The 25,831-nt window shown below is 41.7% G+C and overlaps 1 protein-coding gene across 1 annotated transcript in view; it reads left to right on the top strand.

The window, feature by feature from the left end:
• The window catches only part of ERGIC1 (endoplasmic reticulum-golgi intermediate compartment 1), a 59,771-nt gene that overhangs the window by 1,399 nt on the left and 32,541 nt on the right, over nt 1-25,831 (top strand). Inside the window, exon 2 of the mRNA XM_086621580.1 lies at nt 21,474-21,535. Coding sequence (XP_086477706.1) covers nt 21,474-21,535 — 62 coding nt within the window. The remainder of the gene's footprint in view (nt 1-21,473; nt 21,536-25,831) is intronic.

Raw genomic sequence — 25,831 nt, 5'->3', positions numbered from 1 at the left:
TTAATTTTTGTTGAGTCTCAGAAGTGCATGTGGAAACATTGGCTCACAAGAGTAACCATCTTAAGAAAACCCTAGTGTTTCACTTTGGGATGAAACAAAGACATTAAGTAAAGGCTTGTGTGGCAGAGTTTGTGTTAATGAGTTACAAAAACAGAGGCATCAGTTCAGATCTGCGTTTTAAAGATTTACAATTGCAAATAAGTTTGTCATTCAGATTGGAGGATTAGAAATAGACGCTTCAAAGCATCTCAAATAATGTAAGCTTACTGAAGTTCAGCTTTTCTGCAAAGATGACTTTCTAAAAGACTGCAGTTGATAACAAGAGCTTTAAAGGTGCAGAGAAACTATTGTCACACGCAACAAACCACTTTCCTGTTTTAGAAGCATGACAGAGTTTAGGACCAAAATTTTTGCAAAGGTTAGAGACTATCTTTTAGCTGCTGTGGTTTTTGTTCGTTGTGCAGTCAGTGGAACAAAATCTGCAGAGGTTGGAAAATTTTACTGTCATAGGTAAAGTATGATGCATACATTAAAAAAAGTACAGTTACTTCCTGACAACTATAGAACATACAATACAATACCCTTAGAGAAATAAGGTTACCACCTGTAGTAAGTTTCTGAATGAAGAGGTGATACTTTTCATCGTATAAAATGCAAGGTTTTTCATTCAGAGATTTCGACTGGATGTTCTCTTTGGCAAGTACAGTTTGACACCCTGTCTTTAGCACACACTTTAAAAGGGTGTTATGCCTATGTATGATTAGAGGGTTGGATTGTTAAGAAACTTTTAAAATTGCCCCCACGGATCATCTAGAGCCCAAAATTTAGAGATTCCAAGTGAAAAGGCTTTGTGTTTTTCTGGAGGCAACAGATTTCACAGGTCTGTGTTGCTAATGTGTCTTAAGAAATCACTGTCCTTAACTGCTCTGCTAGGGCCTTTGGGAAGGCAATTTCTTTTTCTTTTGTAGCCTCCCATCACTTAAAGCTTTTATTTTTGGTATTTTAGAGTGTCAGGACATTGACAGCTAACATCAGTTGTAGAGAGGGGCGTAGCAGACCAGCTCAAAGTTTGGGACTTGAACTCTGTTTCCATACAAAATAGCTCTAGGAGGAATAGGTTGCCACAGTCTCATCTGGAGAAGACAGAGACACAAATAACAAGTAACGAAAACAGCCCATGCCCAAAAAAGTCCCTATTCTTCACCAGCTAAAAGTCAAAGAAAGCATTTCCATCCATGTGACTAAATCTCTTTCCTGTCTCCTAGACTTATGGGTTCATATTTGGCCAGACTGAAGAACCCACAGTGCTTGAACATGTTTGTCGCTTGTTTTGTTAATTGTACTTCTTCGTACTGAACTTTTTATTCTGTCGGACTTCTGTTTTCTGGAGTTATCAACGGTTCCCTTTGCTAATATGAAATGCATTTGATTTATAAATAAAACAGTATTTTCACAGTAAAGTAATTTCAAGTGAATAATAATTAATCTGTCTCAAGTATCTTTAGGGTTTTAAAAATACTTAGTACTGACCTAATGCTTTTCATTTTTCAAAGCATTTTGTTCACACTAATCTCTACAGTCCTGCTGTGACGTTGGTAAGGAGCCAAGTTTTCGACTTCCAGATTGGAACCTTCAGTACAGGTCTGTTCAATGCATGTCACAAGACACCAGGCCTCCTACAGAACTACTAAATCAGTTTGTATTTCCGGAAGGCCTGGTTCTTTCTTTTTTTAAAAAAAAACTATTTGTCTGCAAGAGAGAGACAGGTTTTTCCCTTGTTGCCTTTCCTCATGGTTTGTTAGAACTTGTGTCAGCAAAGCAGTTTCATACCTATTTGGTTGGGGATTTTGAGATATATTGCTGGAGCCAAAAGGGTATTTCCCCCTCGAGCCTTGAAGACCCACTGTCACCTGCGTACTTACAGCATCTGTGGATAGTTAAAATCATAATTAGATTAAACCCTAAGCCTGGGTCATCTTGAATGATGATTGTGGGCCAGAAGGTTTCTTGCGTGTTGTGTGATCCAGTTAGCAAAGAGGCTTAGTTCAGCAGCGAGCACCAGTGCTGGACTTTAAACTGCTCTGGTGTTGAAAATGGCAGAAGTAAAAATGAAGTGACCCCTGTGCGCTGGACCTGGACATGATAGAGAGAAACGTTGCTGCAAGTTCTCTTGAATCCGTTGACTTTTCTTGATATCTTGCCTATTTGCATGAAGGGATCACTGATGGCTTTGTAGCAGATACTGAAACTTCTGAACTATTTTGGTGGCTTTAACTGATTAGACTGAAAAGAACTAAAATAGACTGCTCTGAAATCAAGTTTTTGTTCTAATTCTGGGCAATTCTTAGTTGTGCCCTGGCCACGTTTTTTACATAGGGTGGCAAATATCTGTGAATCCCTATTTTTATATTTAACTGAGAAATTTGGCATTTATTTCCCACAATTAATTATCGTGATGCTTTCATGAGGGTTGGGGGCGCAGTTTGTTGTGGTTTTTGGTTTGTTTGGGGTTTTTTATAGCTTAATAACCTGAATGAAGTAACAGTATGTTATACCTGGATTTTGGAGGTCATGGGAAAGGAGCCAGGCTTACAAGGGATTTAGATTTAAATGCTGGTTTAGAGTGGAAGTTCTTTGCAGCAAAGACTCTTACTCCATCTGCACAGTACAACGGGCCCCCGCAGCCAGCTGTTCTTAGGCACATCTGTGATAAGTGATACTTTTTATGTGAGTATTCTGATTCAGATATAAACAACAGTTTTGTTGTTTTGGGACACAGACAGGTCTGCTTTGGTTCCCATATGTCTTTTTTAAATCAAATTGTGCAGTCTTAGCTGAAGCTGACACACTTCCGACCTTATTGCTTTTAGGAGAGGCAACGTGTTTGGTTTTAATTCAGACATAAGAGTTGTGATGGCTACTAGGCAAAGAGATGCTCAAGACGTCTGACCTGGCACAGTTGCAAAACCGGTGATACAGGCTGCTGCAGCAGCATCAGGGAGGTCTGTTTGTCCGCCTTCAGTTCCCGACCAGATTAGTGAGGGCAAACCGATAGACTGTAGGTGATTTGCAGTCTTAAGGAGAAAAGTCTTTTCCGAACTAAGCAATCCCTTGAACAACAATTTCTCATTCACTTGTGAGCCTAAGGAAAATAGCTTTATTTTAGTCTTCAGGCTTAAGAAAAGAAGGAACAAAGCTGTCTTTCATAATCCTACCATTTTTCTTTTGACAGGTTTGTGAGGGTCACTACTTAAAATCTTTCTGTAACCCTTCAAATCTCACTTAAACTTGTGTGGGGTTTGTTTGGCCTGTGTTTGAACATTTGCCAATTGTTAAGCAGAAATGGTGGCTACGTGATGTGTTGGCACTGCCTAATAAGTATCAAATGTTAATAGAAATGTACGTGTTTGCTCAGGAGTTTTAATTTGGAGACTCAACCAGCTCTGCGTTTCTCGTCAGTTCCTGGTGCTCTGTACTCCATCCCCCTGCTTGCTCTCTCCCAGCACGTTAACTGGCTGCGTTAACATGCACTAATTCATTTGGCAAAACTACTCGCTGAACTTACTTCAACAAACGAACTCCCGGGGCCTCTCCTGCAGGAGGTACACAGTGGTGGTAGCAGCAGGTAGGTGTGTTCCTGGCTGAAGCAGTGCAGGGAGGACGAGAGAGAAGAATAAACAGCGAAGGCCAGCTGGGACAGCACAGTTGTGCCTACCCTTTGTGTGTAGCAATGGCACGTCAAAAAGATTTGCACGTGCCCTGTACTAAGCTGTGCCTCGTCATGCTCACTCCCACAGCCCTAGACGTTGCCACTCGTAAAATGATTTTGTTCAAAATCTTAAATCCTGTATATGATAGAGCTGAGAGCCACCGCTTCCTAATTAACGCCTACATTTATAGCTAGTGGCTGTGCCATTGTTCCGTGTCGGTTGGGTGGTTGCCTCTCCACACTTGCAGAGACCTGCACGTTTTCTCTCTAGCTACTGAAGCAGTAGCTGACTGCTTCAGAGCACCTGGTAACTCTGCAAGCGCGTTTTCGTTTTGAACTGCAGCCACATCTGGCAAGCGTGTTCCACTTCACATTGTGCAATGTCGCTGGTAAACAAGCCTTCCAAGTGGTATTGCTGCTACCTTACGTAATTACCAAAGTTGATTTTAGTGCCAGGCACCACCATGACTAACTTTGTTTCAACAATAGCCCTTTGAGGGCACCTGAGAAATTATTCTGCAGTCACAGCGGTCAGATGGGCAGGCAGTTGTGCAGAGTCTATTGATGTTTATACACAAATAACTGATTATACATAGCGTGCCTGGGTGTAAATGTTTCTTCTTAATACATTACTACTCCTAAAATATAGTTGGAGTAGAAAAAATTTCCTGATTAAGTACAGAAGAATTAAGGTCTGGCTTTGTAGGAAAGTTTTCTATTGTTCTTTCTGAACTTTAACTGTACTCCTTTGTTCACTCGTTGATGACACAGATGCTTTCTTCATGCCATCATAGTTCATTGCTGTGAAAATGACTGAACCACACTGTAAGCAGAGTTGAAGTGATACCACCAGCATGGAGTAGGAAGCTGTGGAAGTTGTTGAGCTTGTTTTGGAGTGTGCATGTGTATTTTTTAGGCATGTAATTCAGATGGTGGAGGTGGTGAGAAAAGAACAGTCTTGCACTGAAAGGAGAAATAGTAGAATCATCTGGGAGTTTTGTCTTCTATCCAAGCACAAGCCCTGAAGTGTTGTCTAGGTATTCCTGTGCTGAGCCAGCTGCCCCCAAAATAGAAAACTTGTTCTGCCAAAACATTATTAACCACAATTTTGCCACAATGTACAAAATCTTCTTTATACTGAAATGTTAAATGTTGGAGTGTTTTAGCAGCAATCACGGGAGGCACAGGCGCACAAGGAGGGACTGCCGTTAGGTACAGACAGCGCGATTGGCTGCGTTTGAATTGTGTATGTTTGGACGTTTGCTTTTTTGTTTGGTTGTTTTTTTAAGGATGTTTCCAAATGAAATGTATCTAGTTTAACCCAGAGAAGCCAGAAAGATTGGCATTTAATAGAAGAGCCTTCAAAATGCTATGTTAGCAGAGACAGGCATGTATTACTACTAACAGGATTTCAGGCAGCCATGGTTGCTTAGTATTTATTTAAGTCATATCCTAAGGCAGATCACTTGCCTTCCTAATTGCTGTCCATTTCTGTAGACCACTGTGTGCTGTGAGTAAAACAAGGTTGGAGAACCTGCTAAAACACCAGTAGAGCCAGTAATGTAAATATGATTTTGTGTTTTCTGATAAAGGTGAAGTCTTGGAGCCTCTCTCAGATTCCACGTCACTCTAAATCAAACATGACTCTGCTGAACTGAAATCGCAATCTGGCTGCTGCATTATAACGAGTTATATCTGGATTAACAAACTCTGGTAAACCTGGTTCCAAACTACAAGTTGCAGCTCTATCTTGGGTCTGTGTCAGTCATGTTTTTGTAGTGGAGTAGCATCAATACGGATGTTTCTTGGAAACTGAGTCAAAACTAGGAACTTCGCTTGGAAGCCAGATGATACATTTGAGTTATGCTTGCTTGTAGGTAATACAGTTATATGCACCTAAAAAATAGGACTGAATTTTAGAAGCACATAAAAAATTCTCGTCTCCTTAGATCGGCGTATAAATAGGAGAACTTGAGCTGGTCACTGCAGGTTTATTGATATGATTAGGTTAGATACTGAAAAAGTACAATATATCTATGAGTCCCTGCTGAATGCTCTGGGAAAGGGTATGTTTTTTACCCCTAAATCTTGTGTGTTAAGAATTGCTTTTGTCCTATAGAATTTGCTTTGGAGGACAAGGAAGATTTTGTGCTGTGTGTGCATTCAGCAGTGAACGCCATTGTCTACTCTCTCAAGTCAGGGTTCTGTTATTCATAGCTCTTTCCAGCTTCAAGCAAGTAGCAATGGCTTTTCTGAGCCTCGGTTACTGATTTGTTTCCAGGGGACCTTACTTTGTCTGCTCACTTTGCAGAGCAGGGACTGAACAGTTTTTCCTTGGAGTGGCTTTCTTGTCCTGCTCCAGCATGAGATGGTAAGCTTTGCAGACAAACAGGAGTTTCCTGTATTGATATGGAGAAGTCTCTCTGTCATGCAGTAGAGTATGGATTGGCCTGTGTGGTTTTGAAGGAAGCCTTATGAAGATGGAGCTATTTTCTTCACCCTCCCCCCCTTTTTTTTTCCACCAGATGTTGTATTTGTTCATGCTATTTTGCCCAAATCTCTGATTTGTGTGCTATCCTAGTGCAGCTGGGACTTAAACCTTTCAGAAAGCAGCTTCCACAAATAAAATTTGTGTGGTTCTGATGCTAAATTAATCTTACCAGATCTCGTTTCAATGCATTCAGCAGTACAAGACAGTGACAGAGTCTTAATATTTTGTGATTCCTACAAGCTATGGGAAAGCCTATACTACAACTCTTTTTTTCCATAGCTGTGTCCTGGTTTTGCTCTGAGTTGTGTGTAGGTAGTTTCTTGGAAATCACAGTCATAAATTTGAATTTTGTTCAGTGTCTGCTAGAGATCAGGACTTTCTGTCTGTGGGGAAGGCTAAGGAGCTGGCTGCTGAGGCTGGTAGCACTGACAGTACCGGGAACCAGCTGCTGTGGGCAGTGAGATGGAGCCCGAGGAACATGGCAGGAGGTAGAGGAACTCTGAGCTGGCAGATCTCAAATTGGGAAGGGGAGAGATGGTCAGGACTGGGAGGATCATGAAGGAGGGAATGGGTGAGGGAGAGTGCTGGAGGAAGTGTCCGGGGGATGGAATGGTGGGAGGTGCTGGGATGTGCTGGGCAGGTGCAAGAGCAAGAATCTCTGAGCTTAAGGGGGATGAAGGATCCGAAACAGGAAGGGTTATAGTTTACTTAGAACATTCAAGTATCTGAAGAATTTACTTAGTTTGGGGAGCAGCCATATATGTTTAATTCTGCTCCCTGTTTTCTCTGCCTCTGTTCTCTCTTTCTGATGTCCAGAATACAGTCCTGCCACTCAGAAATACAATCACTTTTGCTTACAGTCCAGTGAAGGGCTGGATCCCTTTAAATACCAGTCCTCTTACTTGGAACATTTTTTCTTCATGACACTTTTCTCCTGTTTTGATGAAGCAGAGTGTAGTTTGCTCACTTTATTAAAAATACATTTCTCTTCCATCCTTCATTTTGACACCTGCTTCACTGCCTAAAAGGAAATAAAATGCTTGCTGGCAAGACTCCACCATTGAGTATTTGAGATTATAAATACTTGCCTCCTCCTAATTACCTTTGAAATATGTTTGAGCCTAACATTATATTTTGGAAAAAAAAAAAAGGTGATGTAGTGCTTCCTCTCTTCCATTCTTCAGTGCCACCTAAAATAGTTTGCACTTTTGGCGTATTTCAGCCATAGCAATTGCTGTGTATTCCTGGGCAGTAGAGAGCAAGCTTCTTATCCACTGAAAGAATAAAAGCACAAAATTTAGAACATGATTGACAAAAAGGTATTATGCAGGACAGCACAGTGGAGTTGGGGAGGCTGGCAGAGAGAAAACAGGAGAACTAGCTCCTTGGAAAGAAATCAATTTAAACAGGAGCAGAATATATTCCTTTTTTTGTGCCCTCTTTCTGCAAGTGTTGTGGGGATTCATAGTCTTTTGTCCTAGAAATAAATGGGTTTGGTTTTTTTTAGTCTACACAAATCCTGTACCTGCTAAGTAACCAGCAGACCAGATGACATAATGCTGCAGAAGCTGATGCCTCCAACATGCTCAGCCCTTTTCCCTAAATGTCCAGTTACTCAAAGGCTGGATTATATAATGAATGACAGTCCTCCTGGCTAACCTTGTTTTCTTGTTCTCAGTACTCCTCCTTGTTTCAGAAACTTCCTCTGTGAGTTTCATTATGTTCTTGGAACTAGAATTAAATGGGAGGAGCTGGCTGGCGAGGAAACCTATTCCTGCATTTCACATGAAAGTGTGGAGAGTCATCAAGTCAAAAAAAAAAAATATTATTTGGAGGATCATGCTTTGAAAGCTGGTGTGATGTTGTGAGTGAAGTCAGTCATACAGAATTTGAAAATTACAGTCTTCACCTGCTTGCAGTACAGATAAACTAGTTTAAAACTACAGTAGCCCCTCCACCTGCTTGTCCAGTCCTTTGCATATCGGAGTTGCTCAAAGTAGTTCAGGATTAAACAGTTTCCAATGTAATTTTGAAGCCTTGAGAGTTTTTCCATTAAAGCTCAACTCCTGCAGTATGTGTGTTAATAGCCTATTGTGTGTAAATGAGGACTAGCTGATTACTTAATGATGTTTGTATATTATCTGCTGTTACGCAGGTGTTAATCTTATAAAACGTGTTAATAACTGCTTGGTATTTACCAGTATCGGCTTATTAGTCCTGCTTTGAATCCGTATTTGCATCTCGAACTCACGTTCAGGGCCAAGCTTCGATATTTGTGTATTCAGTATTTACTTCCCACGTGAAACCGAGATTAAGAGGGACATTTATTTTACTTTCCACATGCTTCAAAATTTGTGTCCCAATTCACAAAACCGTTTCTGATCAAGATTGTTCGTAAACATGCACTCTAGGCACAACCCCGTTACTGAACCAAGGCTCAGCTCTTGCAGTGCGCATCCAGTTTGTTTTCATAAGCCCATCTTCCTGCAGCTTTCCTTGTACAGACCTTCAAAGAAGTTAGAACTTTGATCAGTAATACTTCATATATTTGCACAGTTTTTTATCTGTAGATTTCAACGTGTTTGATGAAAGGTGGGCAAAAGTCACCAGGTGCCGCTCTGCAAAATGAAGAAGCTGAAGAAGAAAGATTTAATTGACTGGAACAGAAATTACACAGTGAGTCAGTGCTGGGAGCAGAATAGAATTCAGGTCTGTTGTCTCCCACTGCTGCATCCCATCCACGGGATCGCAGTGTGGCTCTCCCAGAGGTGTCCTGAGCTGCTCTCTGCACGTTATGTTCTCATCTGCCAGCAGACAGGAAACATAGAAATTTCATTTAAACAAAGAATTAACAATCGCAAAATGAAGCACTCAGAGTCAGTAGTTCCTATTTTCTTCCCCTACTGATGACTTCCTGCCATTGTTTTCCCACTCTGTAAAACAGGGTGATAGATTTCACCTACATTGTTGGAAGAAGTGTTATTACTTTTTATCTGTGTTGGATTGTGTAGGAGCTAAGTGTTCTTGTCGAGTTGTCAGAGCATGCGCTTTCCTTTGGATGGGAAGAAAAGCAGCATGATCTAAAGAAAGGATTTCAGAATGAAATTTTGAACTAATATTTCTCCATAAAAATAGAAAAACTAGTGCTTCCTATGCATGTAGAGAGCAAGATGTTAGAACAAGGCACCTCTGCTTCCTTTGGACTGTTTTAGAGTGAATTTACTGGTGTGTAGAAATTCTTCTGTCTTTGATAGATCTGTGGAACAAAATTCTGGATTTTTTTCCCAGAACGGGTACAGCAAGGGCGATACAGAGTTGAAAATGCGTGGGGAATTGGAAGTCACTGCTTTTTTAAAGTAGAGTAAGAGAGGTTTTACTTAAAAAGACATGTTGTTCTCGATGTTTCCCCAATCAAAACAAAAAGAAAGCAACCCAAGGGAATTAGTTCTGACAGAACTTCTACTCTGTAAATCTTACAATTTGATTTTAATGCTCTTTCCAGTGTCCCTGAGAGAAAGAGACCCTCTTGCATTCTGATAATACTTTGGAGGGAACATGGTGCTTCAGATAGCTTCTCTCTCTGTCGTTTAGAGGTCTCCAGCCCACTTACTCAGGGCTTGCATCTTCTCTCGAGCCCTTGCTTTCCTAGTGTAAGGACTTGCTCCAAACTGCTAGTCAGATCAAGTCTGATGTTTTTTTGTAGCAGCTTTCAAGCATCTGGGGTACGTAATCCAGCCCTTGAAATTGCTGAGTAGTCTTCTGTGTCCTCTGTCCAGCCATCTGCTCATTTCTCTCCTCTCTTGCAGGAGAGTCTGATGATATCCAGCCCCTCTGTGGGTCACTAGGCAGAGGGGAGTCTTGTTCTGCTTGTTCCTTTATCGTCGTTGTCCCAGATACTAGCTGTTCTCCAAGCCTGTCTTCTTTACTGTTTTGATTATTTCAAACATTCTGTTGTTAGGCACATGGAATGGGGTAAGTTGTCTTCCAGGCCATCTCTGCATAGCCTAGGAGTCAGCCTGCTGTTACACTGTTGAATAAAATCAATTTAGCAAGTAAAGAGATTAATCTTTCTCTCTCTGGTCCTGGTCACGGTAGTTCTAGGTAAGGTTTTAACAACTGTGAGCAATAAAAGTCCCCCCAACAACTTCAAACAGGTGCCTGGGATTTTATTTTGTTTTTTAAGTGGATGGTCTTTTGTTAATCGAAAGAGCACAATGTGTGCAAACCTGACTCAGCTGTGCTTTTTGTTCTACCTTTACATTTCCCTCAGCTTGAACACTTACAGTGAAAACTAAATTGGTGTTTTTAGGTTTATCCATTACACAAAAGTAACAGCTTTGCTTGTAAAGATCTTACTGCGAGTGTCTGTGCTTCGTAGGAAGGAACAAAGCCAGAGAGGTACGCTCTGTGTTAGAGGTACCTGTCTGCGTTTGGTGGAGTGAAGGCATATGTATAAGCCTTGCTCGTTTTTATTGAGAGTCAAATGGCCTCTGCAGAGGTTAAAAGCTGCTGCAGTGGTGCCTACAGCTGAGTGCCTGGTGTGCATTCAGTTGGTGTCGTTGGCCTGCACCTTCTGCCCAGCATTCAAAGGCTGTTAAGGCAGCTTTGTTAACAAAGTGGGGATGGATTGTCCCAAAGTCATTATTTGAGACCAGTGACCCAAGGAAACAGAGGAATGGTTGCTGCCTGTTAAGCAATCACTTTTCTTTTTTTTTTTTAAAGCTCTTAGCTAAGTGATTAAATTTTTTTGGTTAAAAATCTTTTGTTCTTCTAGTAGCATTGGAGTATTCTGTCCTAGTTTCTCCTAGTTTTTACTAGCATTTGTAGTTTCTTTTTTTTTTTTTTTTAATCTGTCTCAATTAAAGAAGCATCGAGATATAAAGTCCTGGTGCAGCAATTTCTTCCCTTCTCAGTCTAATAGCTACAGCCTGAGAATCTGCTTTACTTCATATTTGTGCTGTGGAGTATGGGAAGGCAGATGAGGAGTGCCAGTTACTGGGTGTTTCAGTGGGTGCTCTCTGTAAGGCAGCTCTTTTGCTGAGTTGCTTCATGAAACCTCTAAAACATGTTGGTGAACACAGGTCCCACGGTACCTTGAGCTGTTGGAGAGGCAGGTTTTCTCTTATGCACTTTGTACTTCTGATTCTTAAACCTTGATTAGGTGATGGACATCTCTGCCTGAGCAGTCAGCAGATCACAAAGATATAAATACTCCTTGACACAAAACAGCATGCCTTTGGTGGGAAGGTTTCTCTAGAAATACCACTAGGTACTAAAGAAAGGGTGTTCCCCTTTTGCCATTAGTCTCCAACCTGAATGATCGTGCTCTGACAACAGTCTCTCCGTAGCTTCCTTTTGATTCCATGAATTCACATAGAAGATACCATAGAATCATTTAGGTTGGAAAAGACTTTTAAGATCATCAAGTCCAACTGTTAACCTCACCCAATGTGGCCTCGTTTTTTTTCTTTTTTTTTCCCGTTCTACCGCCAAGCTACACTGATTTTGGGGAGCAGAAGGAAGCTTCTGAGACAGACATGGTGATTAAAGTCTGATATCCTCTTTGAGATTGATTTCAGTTTGATTCTCAGCCTCCGCTAAAGTTTTCCTGATGAGAGAAAATGGAGTCTATTTGTGCACGCAGTAGTCTTTGAATGTCAGATGGACTTAATCCAACTTGTGTTTATCATGAGTTTCTTCCTGCTTCCTGTGTCCTCCTTATAAACGATAAAGCATTTCATGCACAGTGAATCGCTGGATTCTCAATGATAAGTAGTATCTCTGTTAAGAGCCTTAATAGCAGCAGGTATTGAATGAATCATAGTCCACAGGCTCTTCTGCTGTCTCTAGACATGCTTCTTCCACAGGTGGTAGCAGCAGCTATATGAGGAAAGAAAGTTATGCAGTAGCCTGTACTGCAGACCCGTTGAAAATTCTTCAGAGCCATTGTTCCAGCTCGTTTCATGTGCACTTAAACGTGTTTCCTCAAGTGGGTTTGAGGTTGCTCGTTCTCCTTTCCCCAGTTCACACCCACCTTGGTTTCCTGAACTGCTGATGCCTCTTCTGTCGTGAAATGGCAAACTTAAAAATAAATACAGCTACATAAATCTTGTGGGAAGAGCTGGTTGTCTATCTCTGCATCAGACCTATAGCTCCTGTGGGAAACCAAATAAAGGTGACTGAACCAACCATCTCTGTCTGAATCGTATGTCTGTAATACAGCAATAAAATAGAAATGTTCGAGGAGGCAGATAGGAAATATAAGAGGAAGAACAAAAGTGTGTAGAGTGACAAATCCCAACATTATGTCCTTGTCTCCAGGGAAGATTAATCCTTCTCAAACTTAAGGATGATTTATCTCTTCAGTGGCAGCTAAATAGAAATACTTAGTTGTCTGGATTCACTGGTGTCTACACGATGTAATTAAAGAGTCTGGTGTAATTCAGAAGGATGTGGCCTAAAAATAAATTTACTTAGAATGTCTAAATGGTAGGTGCTCTCAAAGAAGAGAAGACATTAGATATTTTCTAACCTGTTATCAGATAAAGCTACCTCAAGATGACTCTTAGGGAAGATGAAATGGATACCTGCATAGGCTTGACTGTCCAAGGTTATGTTTGGCAGCTGCCTTACTCTTCGTGTACCTTCCACAGTGTGTGTAGTTTTCATCAAAAGCAGTCTGAGGTTGATGTTTTGAATGAATGTACATTCCTAGAAATGCACCATGGGGCAGTGTTTTTTCTATGCATCTGAAAAAATACACCCCTGTGTAATTAACAAATAGAGTGCTTTATCTTCTTTTGACAAAAAGCACCTTTCTTTTGGAAGAATTAGTTTCTTAAAGTTAATGTGTCTAATCTGCATGGGATACCTCTGTGGTGTTGTGTTTCCTGAGTGTAGCAAGTACAGTGTGTAACGATACAAATTCTCTCTTCCACGTTGGAACTCCGTTTTCTGGTGAGTACGTGATGAATTGACTTTGTAAGGAACAGGCAAGCTCTTTGTTACGTTAGTCAGGAATCGGCGTCTGTGTGGAGAAATAACTGACATCAAGCCTTCGCGGATTCTTGATATTTGAGGCCTGCGGCCATGCTCTGATTCACTTTTCTTTGATTTGCAAGACAAATGGGAAAACCCAGCAACATGGTACTTGAACGTGTCTTCAGTTTGCAGGAGTTCTGCTACTTGCTGTTAAACTGGGTGAGGGCATTACCAGCACATGGGCAGAAGCAGAAGGAGAAACGAGTTTTGAAAACTGCTTTAACTGGCTTGTATTCCCCTGTGCAGGGAAACATTTCTTGCATGAAATAGTTCCGAAAAGGCCAGCCTAATCTTGTTTCACTTTGTAGACCAGAGAGCTTGTTCTATAAACTCAGTGTTAGCTGGTGTGCCAGGATTTAGAGCTTGCTTTCTTGGTAAACGAAAGGGTCAGTGGTTTTAGTGACACAGTTGTGTTTTTGAAAAGGTTCTGAAAAGACAGACTTATTCCTGCTTTCTGCCTTACACAGCTGTCTTGGGAGTGACTTAACCTGTGCTACAAGTACGTAAATATTGTGTGAGAAGAGAGAATCTCAACAGAAGTCTGAGTGATGCAGCCTGTATCAGTGCCCTGCAGCCTCCCACTGAAGTGCTGGCTGCCACTGAAGACAAGGATTATTGTTTCTTTGCTCCTTTGTGCTGTGTATTTTAAACTTGAGATGATGTTTGACAAAGGGCTTCTGTTGATCTAGGAAGCCATCTCAGCTGAGGAAGGTGTATTTTTCTTCATTTCTTCAGGCAACCAACCTGTCCCTCTGTGTATATGTCATAGGTGCTTTGCCTCTCTCTTTTTCAATCTGCAGCCCCTCTTTCTCAGAGCAGTTGTGTTTCTTACCAAAAAGGAAGCAATCCAGGATGGAGTTTTTGCTGACCCTAAAGCTCTTTGGGACAGTTCAGGCTGTGAGGCTTTACCAGTTGGCTTTTTCTTATCTAGATTTTCCCCAGTATCTTGGAAACCCTAGGGACATCTGCCCCACACCCTTTTTCTTCTCTTCAAGAGACGTTATGGTATCTGATAGATTGTGATGGAGATGTTGCTCTCTACTCATAACGAATGAGCAGTTATCCGGCACTGGGGCTCCAACATGCAGTGTGCTGAAATGCAAACGCTGACTCCACAGTTCTTCAAATTTCTTACTGCAGTAATGACATAATCTTTATAGTATTTTCAAAGTTAACTTTTTGTATCTGTACTCGATAATTCCCTCTTTGTCTGATTTAGTCAAATCTGCTGTAGAATTATCAGTTGTTTGGTTAACTTATTAGTGAAGTTACGTTTCTGCTGTTAAATGTGTTACTCTTGCAAGTCACTTCAAGTAGAATTATTTGTTAATGAAGCAAATTGGTTCAGCAGCACCAGGCCGTCTCTTTTTTCAAAGAGATCTCAAAGCTACTGATGTGTAATAAAATTAAGGTACTTGTTCACTGTGCACTGGACTTATTGAGAGTGAGTAGTGTCACCAGGAATTAGTGACCTCAATTTCAAATGTGGTATCTGCTGAAAAATAGATGCTGCTTCTAAAAGTTGGTTAATATGGGAGGTGGAGAATCGAGTGTTGTTTCAACACTCCTATTCTTCCACAGCCATGGACCCTTGCTGCTAAGACAAAATGACATGATGTATTTATGCCACCATTGATCTGCTAATGGTGGAATGTCAGCCATTATATCGATTTTTTAATTTTTTTTAAATCATCTTTGACATTAGAAGTGTAATTTGCCGTAATCATAGAATCATAGAATCATAGAATGGTTAGGGCTGGAAGGGACCTTCAAAGGTCATCTAGTCCAACCCCCCTGCAACAAACAGGGATATCTCCAACTAGATCAGGTTGCTCAGGGCCTCGTCCAACCTGGCCTTGAATGTCTCCAGGGATGGAGCATCCACCACCTCTCTGGGCAACCTGTTCCAGTGTTCTACCACTCTCATGGTAAAAAATTTTTTCCTAATATCCAACCTGAATCTACCTCCCTCTATTTTAAAACCATTACCCCTTGTCCTATCACAACAGGCCCTCCTGAACAGCCTCTCCCCATCTTTCTTGTAGGCCCCCTTGAGGTACTGTGATCATGTCCTCTGAACACCATCCCCTTTCAGTATGTGCTGCAGAATTGCCTACGATAGAGCCAGTATGCTTCAAAAAGAAGACTAATGTTTAAATATTCAGTTCTTCTGGGGAAAAAAACATAATCTGCCTGAAGAACAAAAACATTTTTCCCCTGTCTGTGGGCATTAAAGCTAAATTTCTGAATCATCTGAGGAGTGGAAAGGGATGAAAATTAATGTTTTGCTGCTGACTTAACAGTGGCTGAATTCTGTTCTGTGACCTATTGCACTTTTGCTTGACTGCTTGATTAACTGGAATCCAAAGTACAGTCCAAGAACTGCAAAACAATCTTTGCCTTGCCCTTCAGATAAATCAGTAAAAACAGACCTTGCAGAAGGGTACATGAAAACATCCCACTGGCGCTCGCGCCCGAGTTGCGTTTCGGTGCTCCACAGACGGAGCTGAAGCATCTGCTGTCCCTTTGCAGTGACTCCGTGGAGCATCAGTGGTACAGGGAGGTTTGTGAGCTGGGCTCTGACCGTCTACCCTGGGTGACATGGCCAGTGCATTGCTCCTTGGAGGGGTGGGCAGGCTTGAGGGTTACAACAAATGCTGTAAACTGAAGGAGGAATTAGCACTTTTCCTTCTTTGCTACCACCTCCTTTAGCTATGAGAGTTTCCCTTTGCTACAAGACCAGATTTAACCATTGTCTAATTAGTTATAGTTACAAGTATAATTTTTTTTAATTGCCTCAAGTTCTTTGCTTCTTGCTCATGAAAAAGCTAAAAGCATCCTACAGAGATGTTGCTGTAGTATTTTATTGAAGCTTTTTTCAGATTCTGAAGATGTCAGAGAGGATTTTTCTATTTGGAGAGGTGGTAATCTTTGATGAAATAATGTATTTATTACTTCATTTCCTGAAATATTTCAGATCCAGACTTGAAACTGTTCAGGTGTATATAAAGCATGCCCTGGCGGGAAGCCCTGCCTGTAGCAGCTCCTGCTGAGGGAGTGAGCTCATCCCCATTCTCAGGGCAAACTTTAGAATTATCTACTCTAGAAAAAAACCCACAGAGTTTGAGTAGATGTCTTCTGCCCTCCCTGTCACTCATCTTGTGCTGTCAATCAGATGGATTTAAAAGGAAAGTAAGGAGTCACCCCAGGGCTGATGCTGTCAACTTGCTTCATTCTGTTGGGTTTGACCTGCCATTGCCTCTGCGTAGCCAGCCTTGGACATGATCGTTTGTGGCTGTCCCACTCACATGAGCACTACTGCATCTGCCTCTGGCTTGTTAAGCACTTTGATACCTTCTGTGGCTCTAGGAGATCGCGAGAAATGAACACAAAGAACATATACTTCTATCTGACAAAAAAAAAAATGTTTGAATAACAACAGCTCCTATTAGTCTAGATACAGCTTTTGAAGTTCGTCTAATACTTACTGGCACTTTAAATCTGCCATCCTTTTGTTGGACTCCATTGAGGTGCCCCCGTCTGCAATTTTACCTGACTGTCCGCTTGTGCAACTGCAGTAAGATGAGACCACACGTGTAATTTCTATATTTCTGAGAGTACTGTTGTGCACCTGGCCATCAGACAGCTGGAGTTCTGCCTCAAACCTCACTTAATCATGCTAAGGTTTGTGAATTCTCTGTTTGAACCTATTTAAGAATGCTCCTTGTGCTGCTCTTCTTTACAATGCTGTTTGACCAGTTTGTTGACTTTCCTGTGAGGGAGGTGAGAAAGTTTTTGGTTTTATCCTTTCAACATTGAATTGAGAAAAAAGTAGTGTAGCATTCCCTGATGTCAGTTACGAATATTGGTTCCTGCGAAACTCTAACATTGCCAAACAGCCTTTTTTTATTTCTTTGTTTGTAACCATGCTCTCCATTGAAAGAAAAGACAATAGATATGCTGGATGTGTCAGGAAATTCCTTTGTTATACTGATGACAGCCTAGTTCTATCTTTAGCCTTGTATTCTGGTACTGCAAGGTCCAGCCTTCCCTTTATGAGGATATATATGACCTGGAGGAAGAGCTTTCCTAGCAAAAAGTTTGTTGTTTCCACTCTGCAGCTGTGTCAGTTGATTGACCCAAAGAGATTACTTCGCCTTACAAGTGTTGCCTTTCTGAGCAAAGGAAGAAAGTTGCCAAAAGTTAGATATAAATAACGTGCTGGTTGTCCTGTGGAAACTGTATGTGTGCACGCTTTGTAAGCGTAGAGTAATGTATCCCTCCTGCAAGCGGGGTAACTGCTGCACAGCACTGCAGGTTAAGAGGGCTCTCCGAGCAGTTACTGTGAGGCAATGAACAAGCTGTAAATCTGCACCCTGGTTTGTCATGGGCATTTCGGATATGACTACAAGACTCTCCAGGTGGATATTCACAGTGCAGTACGGTGCGTCTCACTGTGTTATGAGCTGGCTGGTATAACCTTTCTGAACATGAAATCTTCCTCCAGCATTAGTAATATCTTCCTTTGCTTTGAATGTGCCAGTATCAGAAATCAGTAAGGCAGCTTTTGCAATACATAGAACACGAGGTTCGTCTCTGTTCCCAGGGTACAAATACTCTCCCAAGTGACCAATGCCTCAGGAACCTGGAGGCTTATTGGAATTTTTACTGCAAGTGGTTGCAGGAACATCTGTCCTGAGGGCAAGTAAAACCCGTTCCCTTTTACCATGCATACAACTCTCTGGCCTCCACCCTCATACATTACAAATCATCTGTGGTGTCTAATCCTCATTCTTTTCTCTTCCCAGGATAGTGTAAGTGATGTCCTGAAATTGCTTTGAGTTCTGTGACATAGCTGGTGGCAAAAGGAGAAAGGTTTGTCTAGTGGAGTCTAAAAGTTAATCAGATTCTTAACCCTTAGGTCTGATAGGAGCTACAGCTCTCACAAATCTCTGATCTCTTGGGGCTTAGAGTCTCCTGTTACAATAAATCTTGTCAACTTCATGGATTTGTTTAAGAAGTTTGCTTGATTTACTTAGTTATTAGAATTATGTGTAATTAATGAGGTCTCCCTTGGGGTTCCATCCTCTACTTACTGCTAGGACCTCATGTCTCTTGTATCTCACAAACATACTTTTCAAGCTGTCATTGAATTCTCTGCATTTTTTATCTTCTTTTAACTCTTAGTTTAAACCAGAGTTAACAAGATAGCTCTGTTCCCTGGCCATGCCAGCATCTCCATGATTCTCTTCAAAGTTTGAAGTCTTGCTATCCTTTTGGGCTTCCAACCTCTATGGAAGGCATAAACTGTCTATGAAGGCATAAACCCAATTACTGTTTTCACCGTCCTGGATCAAACTAAATAAATTGTAATTTCTCAAACTGTGGCCAGTATCAAATGCTTTATGGGAAACACTTGGTGTCTCGAAGGCTACTTTTCCTTTACCAAATTATAAACCCTCCTAATCCAGAGCATGCATTTTCCAAGCAGATGAACATTCTCGCAGGATACGTGCACACATACCTAGTCCTTTTTCTTTTGGTTTGGTAATCTCTTGGACTTACTGGTATCGTGTGTCAGTGTGCAAAAGCGAGCCAGCAGTGTTTGTCTCTTATTCCAAACCTGTCTCTGTTCTCTTGCTGTTAATGTTAATTGTTTTGATCATTTCAGCATCCTTCTGCAAGCTTAAATGCACCTCCCCTCCTTGCCTTCCCTTCTGCTGCTTGAGTCAGGTTCTGGATGTCATCCTTCAAGCTTCTGCATTCATCCATAAGATCACAACTGAGCTTTACTCCTTCCTCCCTACTGTCCAGTATGTTCTCTTTGCCTCTTTTGCATATGTTGTCCACTCTTGTTTCGATGTTACTCCTTAGTGTCTGTCCTTATCTAAAAAGTGTTAATTCTACAAAACAAAGCTATTAAAGGTTTATGCAGTCTTCCTGGCTTGTACTGTACTCTTGTATGAGCCTCTGGACTGTAAGTTCAAGGCTGGGATGTTGTTTCCCTGATGTTCTTTGCCTAGCACGCTGTGTACGCTCACCGTGCTCGTATATTAAGTGATCCTTAAAGTGCTTTAAAAGCCTCATGTGACAACTGTTGTGAATGTGCTGTACTGTGCTTGCAAGGAGGCTTGAGCCTCTAAGTACAGACCCAAGAGTTCTCAAAACTCCAGGGAAATCAGATCCAGAGGCCTGCTTAAAGCCCTTTTTCAATATGTGTCCTGGTAGTAGAAGAGAGAGGGAATGTATCGTCGTGGTAGAAGAGATGGGAAGCAGAACAGCAGAGAGAGTGTGGACTGCCTTTTAAGCACCTAAAGCCAGGTGACAAATGTGGCTGGGAGCCATTGATCACTTTCTGTAGTGTCTTTGCGTAATCCGAGCTTACTTACGCCATGTAAAACTTAATTTGTGGGGTTTGGGTGTTACTTACGTGATTAAAATGGCAGTCTGAGAGGAGAGAACCCTGTCATGACATCAACTTTCCACTGAGTTATTAAAAAAAGCTAGATATTTTTTTTTTTAATCCTGTGATGGGTCATCATTTTAGTGCTAGTAAATAGTAAGAAGAAACTTCCTTTTATAGTATCCACATGCCACTGTTTTTACTGAATCCAGCATAGAGCTATTTCCTATTTCCAGTTGTTTACTCACACTCAGCAGCTCTTGCGTGTTCATGTGCTCTCTCCCTTTTTCTTTCTCTCTCAGCTTTTTTTGCCTTGTTGATCTATTATTGTGACTTTGGCGAGACGACGCCAGCTTTCAGTGTTTAATGGGCTGTGAGCAGGCACGATCAGCTACTTCCTCTGCCTGTGAGACCATGATGTCATCAGCTGCTCTGGGTTGCTTTACCATCTGCCTCTGCTGTTGCTTTGGTGTATGTGGAAAGAATGTAAACAGCACTTTCCAGATGTTCTCAGAGCAGCTGGAGAGCCATAAATGGACTGTTTGGTTCGGGAATATTTTTAATCTATTTAGGAGATGGCAGTGAATAGAGTCATGAAAACATAAAGCTCCAGTGCATATCCTGTGCAGCATGCTCTGTCAAGTGTATCACAGGGGGTTGTTGGGACAGTTAAGAGATTACATAGTGTGTTCAGGACTTGAGCTGGGTAGGTGAGCTGTCCTTACACCTGCTCACCTTCCCTCTCTTACCCTCCCTTCCTCCAGCTTCAACTCCTGAACAAAACACAGCAACAATGTCCTTCTAGTCTCATGCGAGGCAAATGTTCACCCAGAGTGCCTCCAAGTTGTAAGTGATCTCAACAGATGAAGAGTGAAGAAGAGAAATATGATCTAGTTTTTAAACTCTCAGTATAATATTTGGTGTAGTAGGAACTACTGAATAAACATGGGAGTGTTTCATCTTGGTGCGGTACAGAATAGGAATTTGGAAGCTGGTGTCACTCATGCCTCTCTAGGGTTGGAAAAAGCATCGAATCTCACCCGCTTGTGATATATCAAAAAAAAAAGTCTATTTTGGGGGACCAGTCACTTCCTTCTTTAGGATGTGTGTGTTTTTAATGCATTAATTATTTTTTATTGAGTGGTGGAAAAACTGATGTCAGAGCTGCATTGCGGCTGGATGTGCAGGAACACAAGGTTGTAGGAAATAATCTAACATCATAAGGGCAGTGAAAGTTTAACCATGGGGAGTTTAAAATAGCAAAGCTGAGCCATATGGATATTAAAAGATATGACTGAATCAAAACAACGGTCTAATATTAAACTGGTTTTTGCTGGGGGAGTAGCAAACTGGTTAATTTTTCTTGTGTATCCAGTGTCCAAGGGTAGGTTTTTTGTCTCAACACCTTGATTTGTGACTTTGGTATTGTCAGTTTCTGGTTATTGCAGGATACAAACTACAAGGGGCAATATAGATTATGTCTCGCTGTTTTTTTGCTAGGCCTCGTTATTCAGGAGTCTGTAGAGTATCCTTTCCTTTTACGGTGGTCTATAAACTTGTCCAGCATGACTTCTTCTCTGGCACCTCTCACAGTTCAGCAAGGCGGAGGGAGGTGGAGAAAAGTGCTTTGGAAATTGGAGCCAACAAAGAGCACAGTTACATAATTGTACAAAAGAAAAAGGGTTTTGTTTTGTTTTTCCTTCTCATACCCTGAAAAAATTTTGTTGGAAAGCTGAATGGAAGAACTTCAGCATCATTCATCCCTATGGGGACATGAAATGTATTGAAGTGTTCCACCTGTTTTATGGCTGTTGCTTTTCCTCTTTCAGGTTTGACATCTACAGGAAGGTGCCAAAAGACCTTACACAGCCAACCTACACAGGGGCTATTAGTAAGTAACACTGCTTTTTTATGTCCTTGCATACCCCTGGTCTGAAATTAAAGATCTTTTGGCTTCTCTGTCTCTGGGGAATTTTTTTAAGAGATATTAAACACTGGAAATGGTATCCTTTGTTGCTGAGACAGCTCATTTTGCCCAATCTATCAGGTCATACTAAATGGCAGAGTAGTTCGCATGGATTCAGAATCTCAACAACAAAAAGTAATCAAATATATTGTCATGAAAAGGAGCTCCTAAAAGCTGGTGCTGAAATACCCACTCTGCTAGCCGCTCGAGTAGCTAGAGAGCTTTTTGCTAGTGTCTTCACATGAGCAGAAGCTGTGAGTCTGCTCCGAACACTGATGGAGCAGTGACTGCAGATTTTTTTTTACCTCTCTGATAGGCATCCCCTCAGTCAGTGTGAACACAACTGTTAACAGTTGCATCCACAGTTAATGTACCCAGGCATTTGGCTGGCTGAAGAGACTTGGGGAACCAAGAGAGACTTGGGGAACAGAGAACCCAGGCTCTGTATCCGTAAGGAGCAGCGTGGGTGGCAACATGCAGTGGGCAGTCGTAAGGATGATTTGGGAAACACGTGTTTCTCTCACAATGTGCTCAAGGGATTCATCTGATGTTGTAGATGGGACTAATGAGCAGAGGTCTTATTTTATTGTTATTTGTCATGCTTTTAAAGAAGAAAAATTACTTAGTCAGAAACCACCTATAGCGATCCACTCTCGCTCCCGTGTATCAATACATAGACTTCAGCTGATACAAATTTAATGTCTTGGGCCCCTTTTCCTTCCTTCCTGCTCCTGAGGGAGGCTGTAGGCTGAGTAATGCAATTTCACACAATTATATGCAGTGAGCGCACTGTGCAGAGTGGTAAACATTGATCAGGTTGATCCTGCCAGGCCTGTAATTAGACGCCTAATGCAGCTTTCCTGTTCCATTGAACAGTGACTTCCTTTGATCATGTAGCTGTGCTCCATTCATCCGTTCTTGTAGATGGGTCAGTAGCCTTGTATGTCATTGCTGACGTGAGTGATGTCATATCCCTTGGTGACAGCCGGCGTCAAATAGAACTGAGTCAGTAGCAGTGAATCAATGGACACAAAGGAAAGCTCTTTGTGAGCTAAAGAAACTCCTCACTCCTTACTGTGAGAATGGTTGAAGACTGGAACAGGTCGCCCAGGGTGGTGCAGAGCATCCATCCTTGAAGATACTCAAAACAACTAGACGCAGTCCTGAGCAACCTGCTTTAGCTGACCCTGCTTTGAGCAGGGGAGTTGGATGGGATGATCTCTAGAGAGGTCCCTGCCAGCCTCAACTATTCTGTGCTTCTGTGAAGATAGCACGTTACACTAAATATTTACTTTCAGAGTCCTTGTCCTCCGTGTTCTCCTGACCGCTGAATTACTTGTATGTTGGCTCCCTTTTAGATGTGCTGAAACTGTGAACAAAGGGCTTGGATAAAACTGTTTGCTAATTCAGAGGCATATGAGATTTAGTGTTTTGAAAGAACACTTTGAACATGTTAGTGATCCTGCCTTCTCTTCTGTTTTGGAAACTAAGAGTTCCCACACTATAACTGAGCTCCCTTTGAGAATTGGTCTTGTTATGAATCACCTGCAGAAGAGTATGTTATAGAAACAAAAGCACCATCAAAGGCCATCCAGTGTTAGGCTTTCTGATCTGCAGTAAACAGCTCGAGTGATAAGTCTGTTGTGGGAAGGCTTGAAGGCTGTGACTCTTACTTAAAATTATTAGCTGACTTATTTCTCTCTATTGTTATTTGTAGCTTCTCAGGCTTTGATTTTCTTCTCTAACAGGTTCTCCTTCTTTTTGTCAGAGTGTTTTTAGGCAGGCTGATAGAAGCTGTTGAACCACACAGGCAGCCAGCAAACTGTGGTGGCTTTGCATGTGAGAATCTTGTGTGCAGCTTTCCTAATGGGCTTTCTGTCTGACCAAGCCTCTGACTTGTAATTTGAAAGCCAGTAATCTTGCATGTTGTAGGAGGCCATGAATGAGACCAGCCCATTGCCATGCCAGTTTGAAGCCTGGGAAGGTTGCATGATTTTGCGACAAATGCTTTAGGGAAGTCAGCTTGTAATAAAATAAGGGGCTTGAGGGTAGGAGAAGGTTCTACCTGTCAAAAAATCTTTTAGAGTCTAGTAAATATGTGAAACAACTGTGGCTGCGACTGTATTTTGACTTTCTTTAAGTCTTCCAAGTTTTACAAAGCAGATAGAAAATAGCCTATAGTAGCCAACTATTAATCTAGGCCCTTTCCACATGATTTCTGCTGAAACTTTAGTTCAGTATCACTTCTGGTGCTGAAGGCTTTCTGGAATAGGAATGGATTTACTGCAGGATTCCTACAATTGCTTTTGGATTGTAAAAAGGCCTTTTTTGGAAAAGTTTGAGGTTTATCAGGGAAGAAGGCATAGATCAGATTACAGAGATGAAAAGTACCAGCTCTGCTTCTTGCCATCAGGGCTAAAGTGGCCAACTCCTCTAGGAAAGAACCAGCTCAGGGAGAGAAAGTGTTGAGGGTATTTTCATTGGAGAAGAGCAGGCAATCTCAAACACAAGCAAGTTCAGAAGCCAACTGGAGGGTTGTCAAGGCTTTTAGAGGGTTGTCGAGGCTTTTATTATGTATGGGTTTTGTAATTTCAAAAGTTGCAGTGAATGTGGCATACAAGATATTTCAGATCTCTGTGGCATCCCTTCCAGCTACTAAAAATTAGTAGGAATGAAGAAACCAAGAGCAGTCCGCTGCAGTTTACTGGAGTTTGTATAGAACAACATACCCACTGCTGTGAACTTCTGAAAAGTGGGCAGAAGTTACTCATTCCTTTTACTCAATAAAAATCTCTTATTTCAGGCAGCATTTTAATCCCTGTGCCACTCAGCCAGTAATGCCATTGTTGTCCCTCTTCCACCAGATGCTTGTGCCAGTCTTTGCAGGCCTTCCCACCCCCATGTAGCATGTTGGTGATGCCAGCACACGGCCGTTCTAACAGACCTGACTAACGTGGTGACAACTTGGCCATGTTTGGGTATGTAGGCAGCAGCGGCAGCACATGCCCTGGCTGGCTGACAGTTGGCATCTGGCTGGACAGGAGCAGTCTGACTTCTTGAGAGAGAGGCCTGCAACTCGGACAGCTGCTGTACCAATACTGCTATTTAACAGTCAGTGTGGATGCATAGTTTGCGTGCACGTGTTGTATGCACACATGGTAACATTATCCAGAAATACTCTATGCTGTTTGGAGGCTGGAGTTTTAAATACACATCAGGAAATATCGAAGTTATGATTCACATGGCATCTGCAACAAGACCCGTTCCTTGCACTTCATAGCAGTTTGCTCCATTGAACAATAAATTCTACTAATTTTATGCCTTAATATAGACATGGCTCCACGTTCTTAGTCTGTATGATGTTTTAAACACTTTGCGTTTCTTTCATTTCTTGTGGGGTGGGGAGGAAGAGTCAGGAATGTACATAGATGGGGTATGTATCAGAAGGGATATGTACAAAAAGGTTAGGTTGTCGAAGCTAGTGTACGAAAGAAAGGCTTGGGAGAATTTCCCATCCTTTTGGGATTACTGATTAGCCAACAGCAGTGTGTTCCAGTGTGTCTAACATGGCAACCTTTGATATATTGATCGTGTTATCATATTAGAGTTTTAAGAAACCTGTCTTGGATGGTCCTTCGAGCTCTGTGGGAACATTGCAGTACTCTTGCAGTTAAGCTAAAGCTTTATGCATTAATTGTTTTATTCTGTCTGATCCCAGCCTTTAATCTACTTTTCCAAATATAATACAGTTGTCAAATGTGGGTGGCAGGAACTGCACATTTGCATGGAAGCAAGTAAAGGCCTTCACTACCAAATAAGTAGCTGAAGCATTGTGTGCATAAATGCTTATGCTGGGAACATCATATATGCCTGCAGCTCCATGCTAAGGAGAGGAGCTCACGTTCTGTGTCTGAAAAAACGTTGACTCAAGAGATAGTGTAACGCATAAGACTTCGACATAAGTCTTATGACAAAGACAACCCTCAGCCCTGAAAGTGTGTGTGTAGAAGAAGAGTTTAACACAGGAGTGACCAGGCTAGCTAGGTCAGTGCAAGTGTCCATGAAGCCTAGTATCATCTCGCCAGGAGTGGTAAGCAGCAGAGGCCTGAGAAAGAGTGTGAGGACAGGTTAAATGCATCGCCAGGCTTCAGTCAGTTGGCAGTTCTGAACTTCTTGATGTAGAGGTGGTTCCTTTGTGTTTAGTAGCTCTCAATGATTTTC

Source organism: Tauraco erythrolophus, chromosome 16 (genome assembly GCF_009769465.1).
Source record: "Tauraco erythrolophus isolate bTauEry1 chromosome 16, bTauEry1.pri, whole genome shotgun sequence".
NCBI classification, from domain to species: Eukaryota; Metazoa; Chordata; class Aves; order Musophagiformes; family Musophagidae; genus Tauraco; species Tauraco erythrolophus.
The sequence above is the reverse complement of the archived record's forward strand: the minus strand, read 5'-3'. Positions and strand labels throughout refer to the sequence as shown.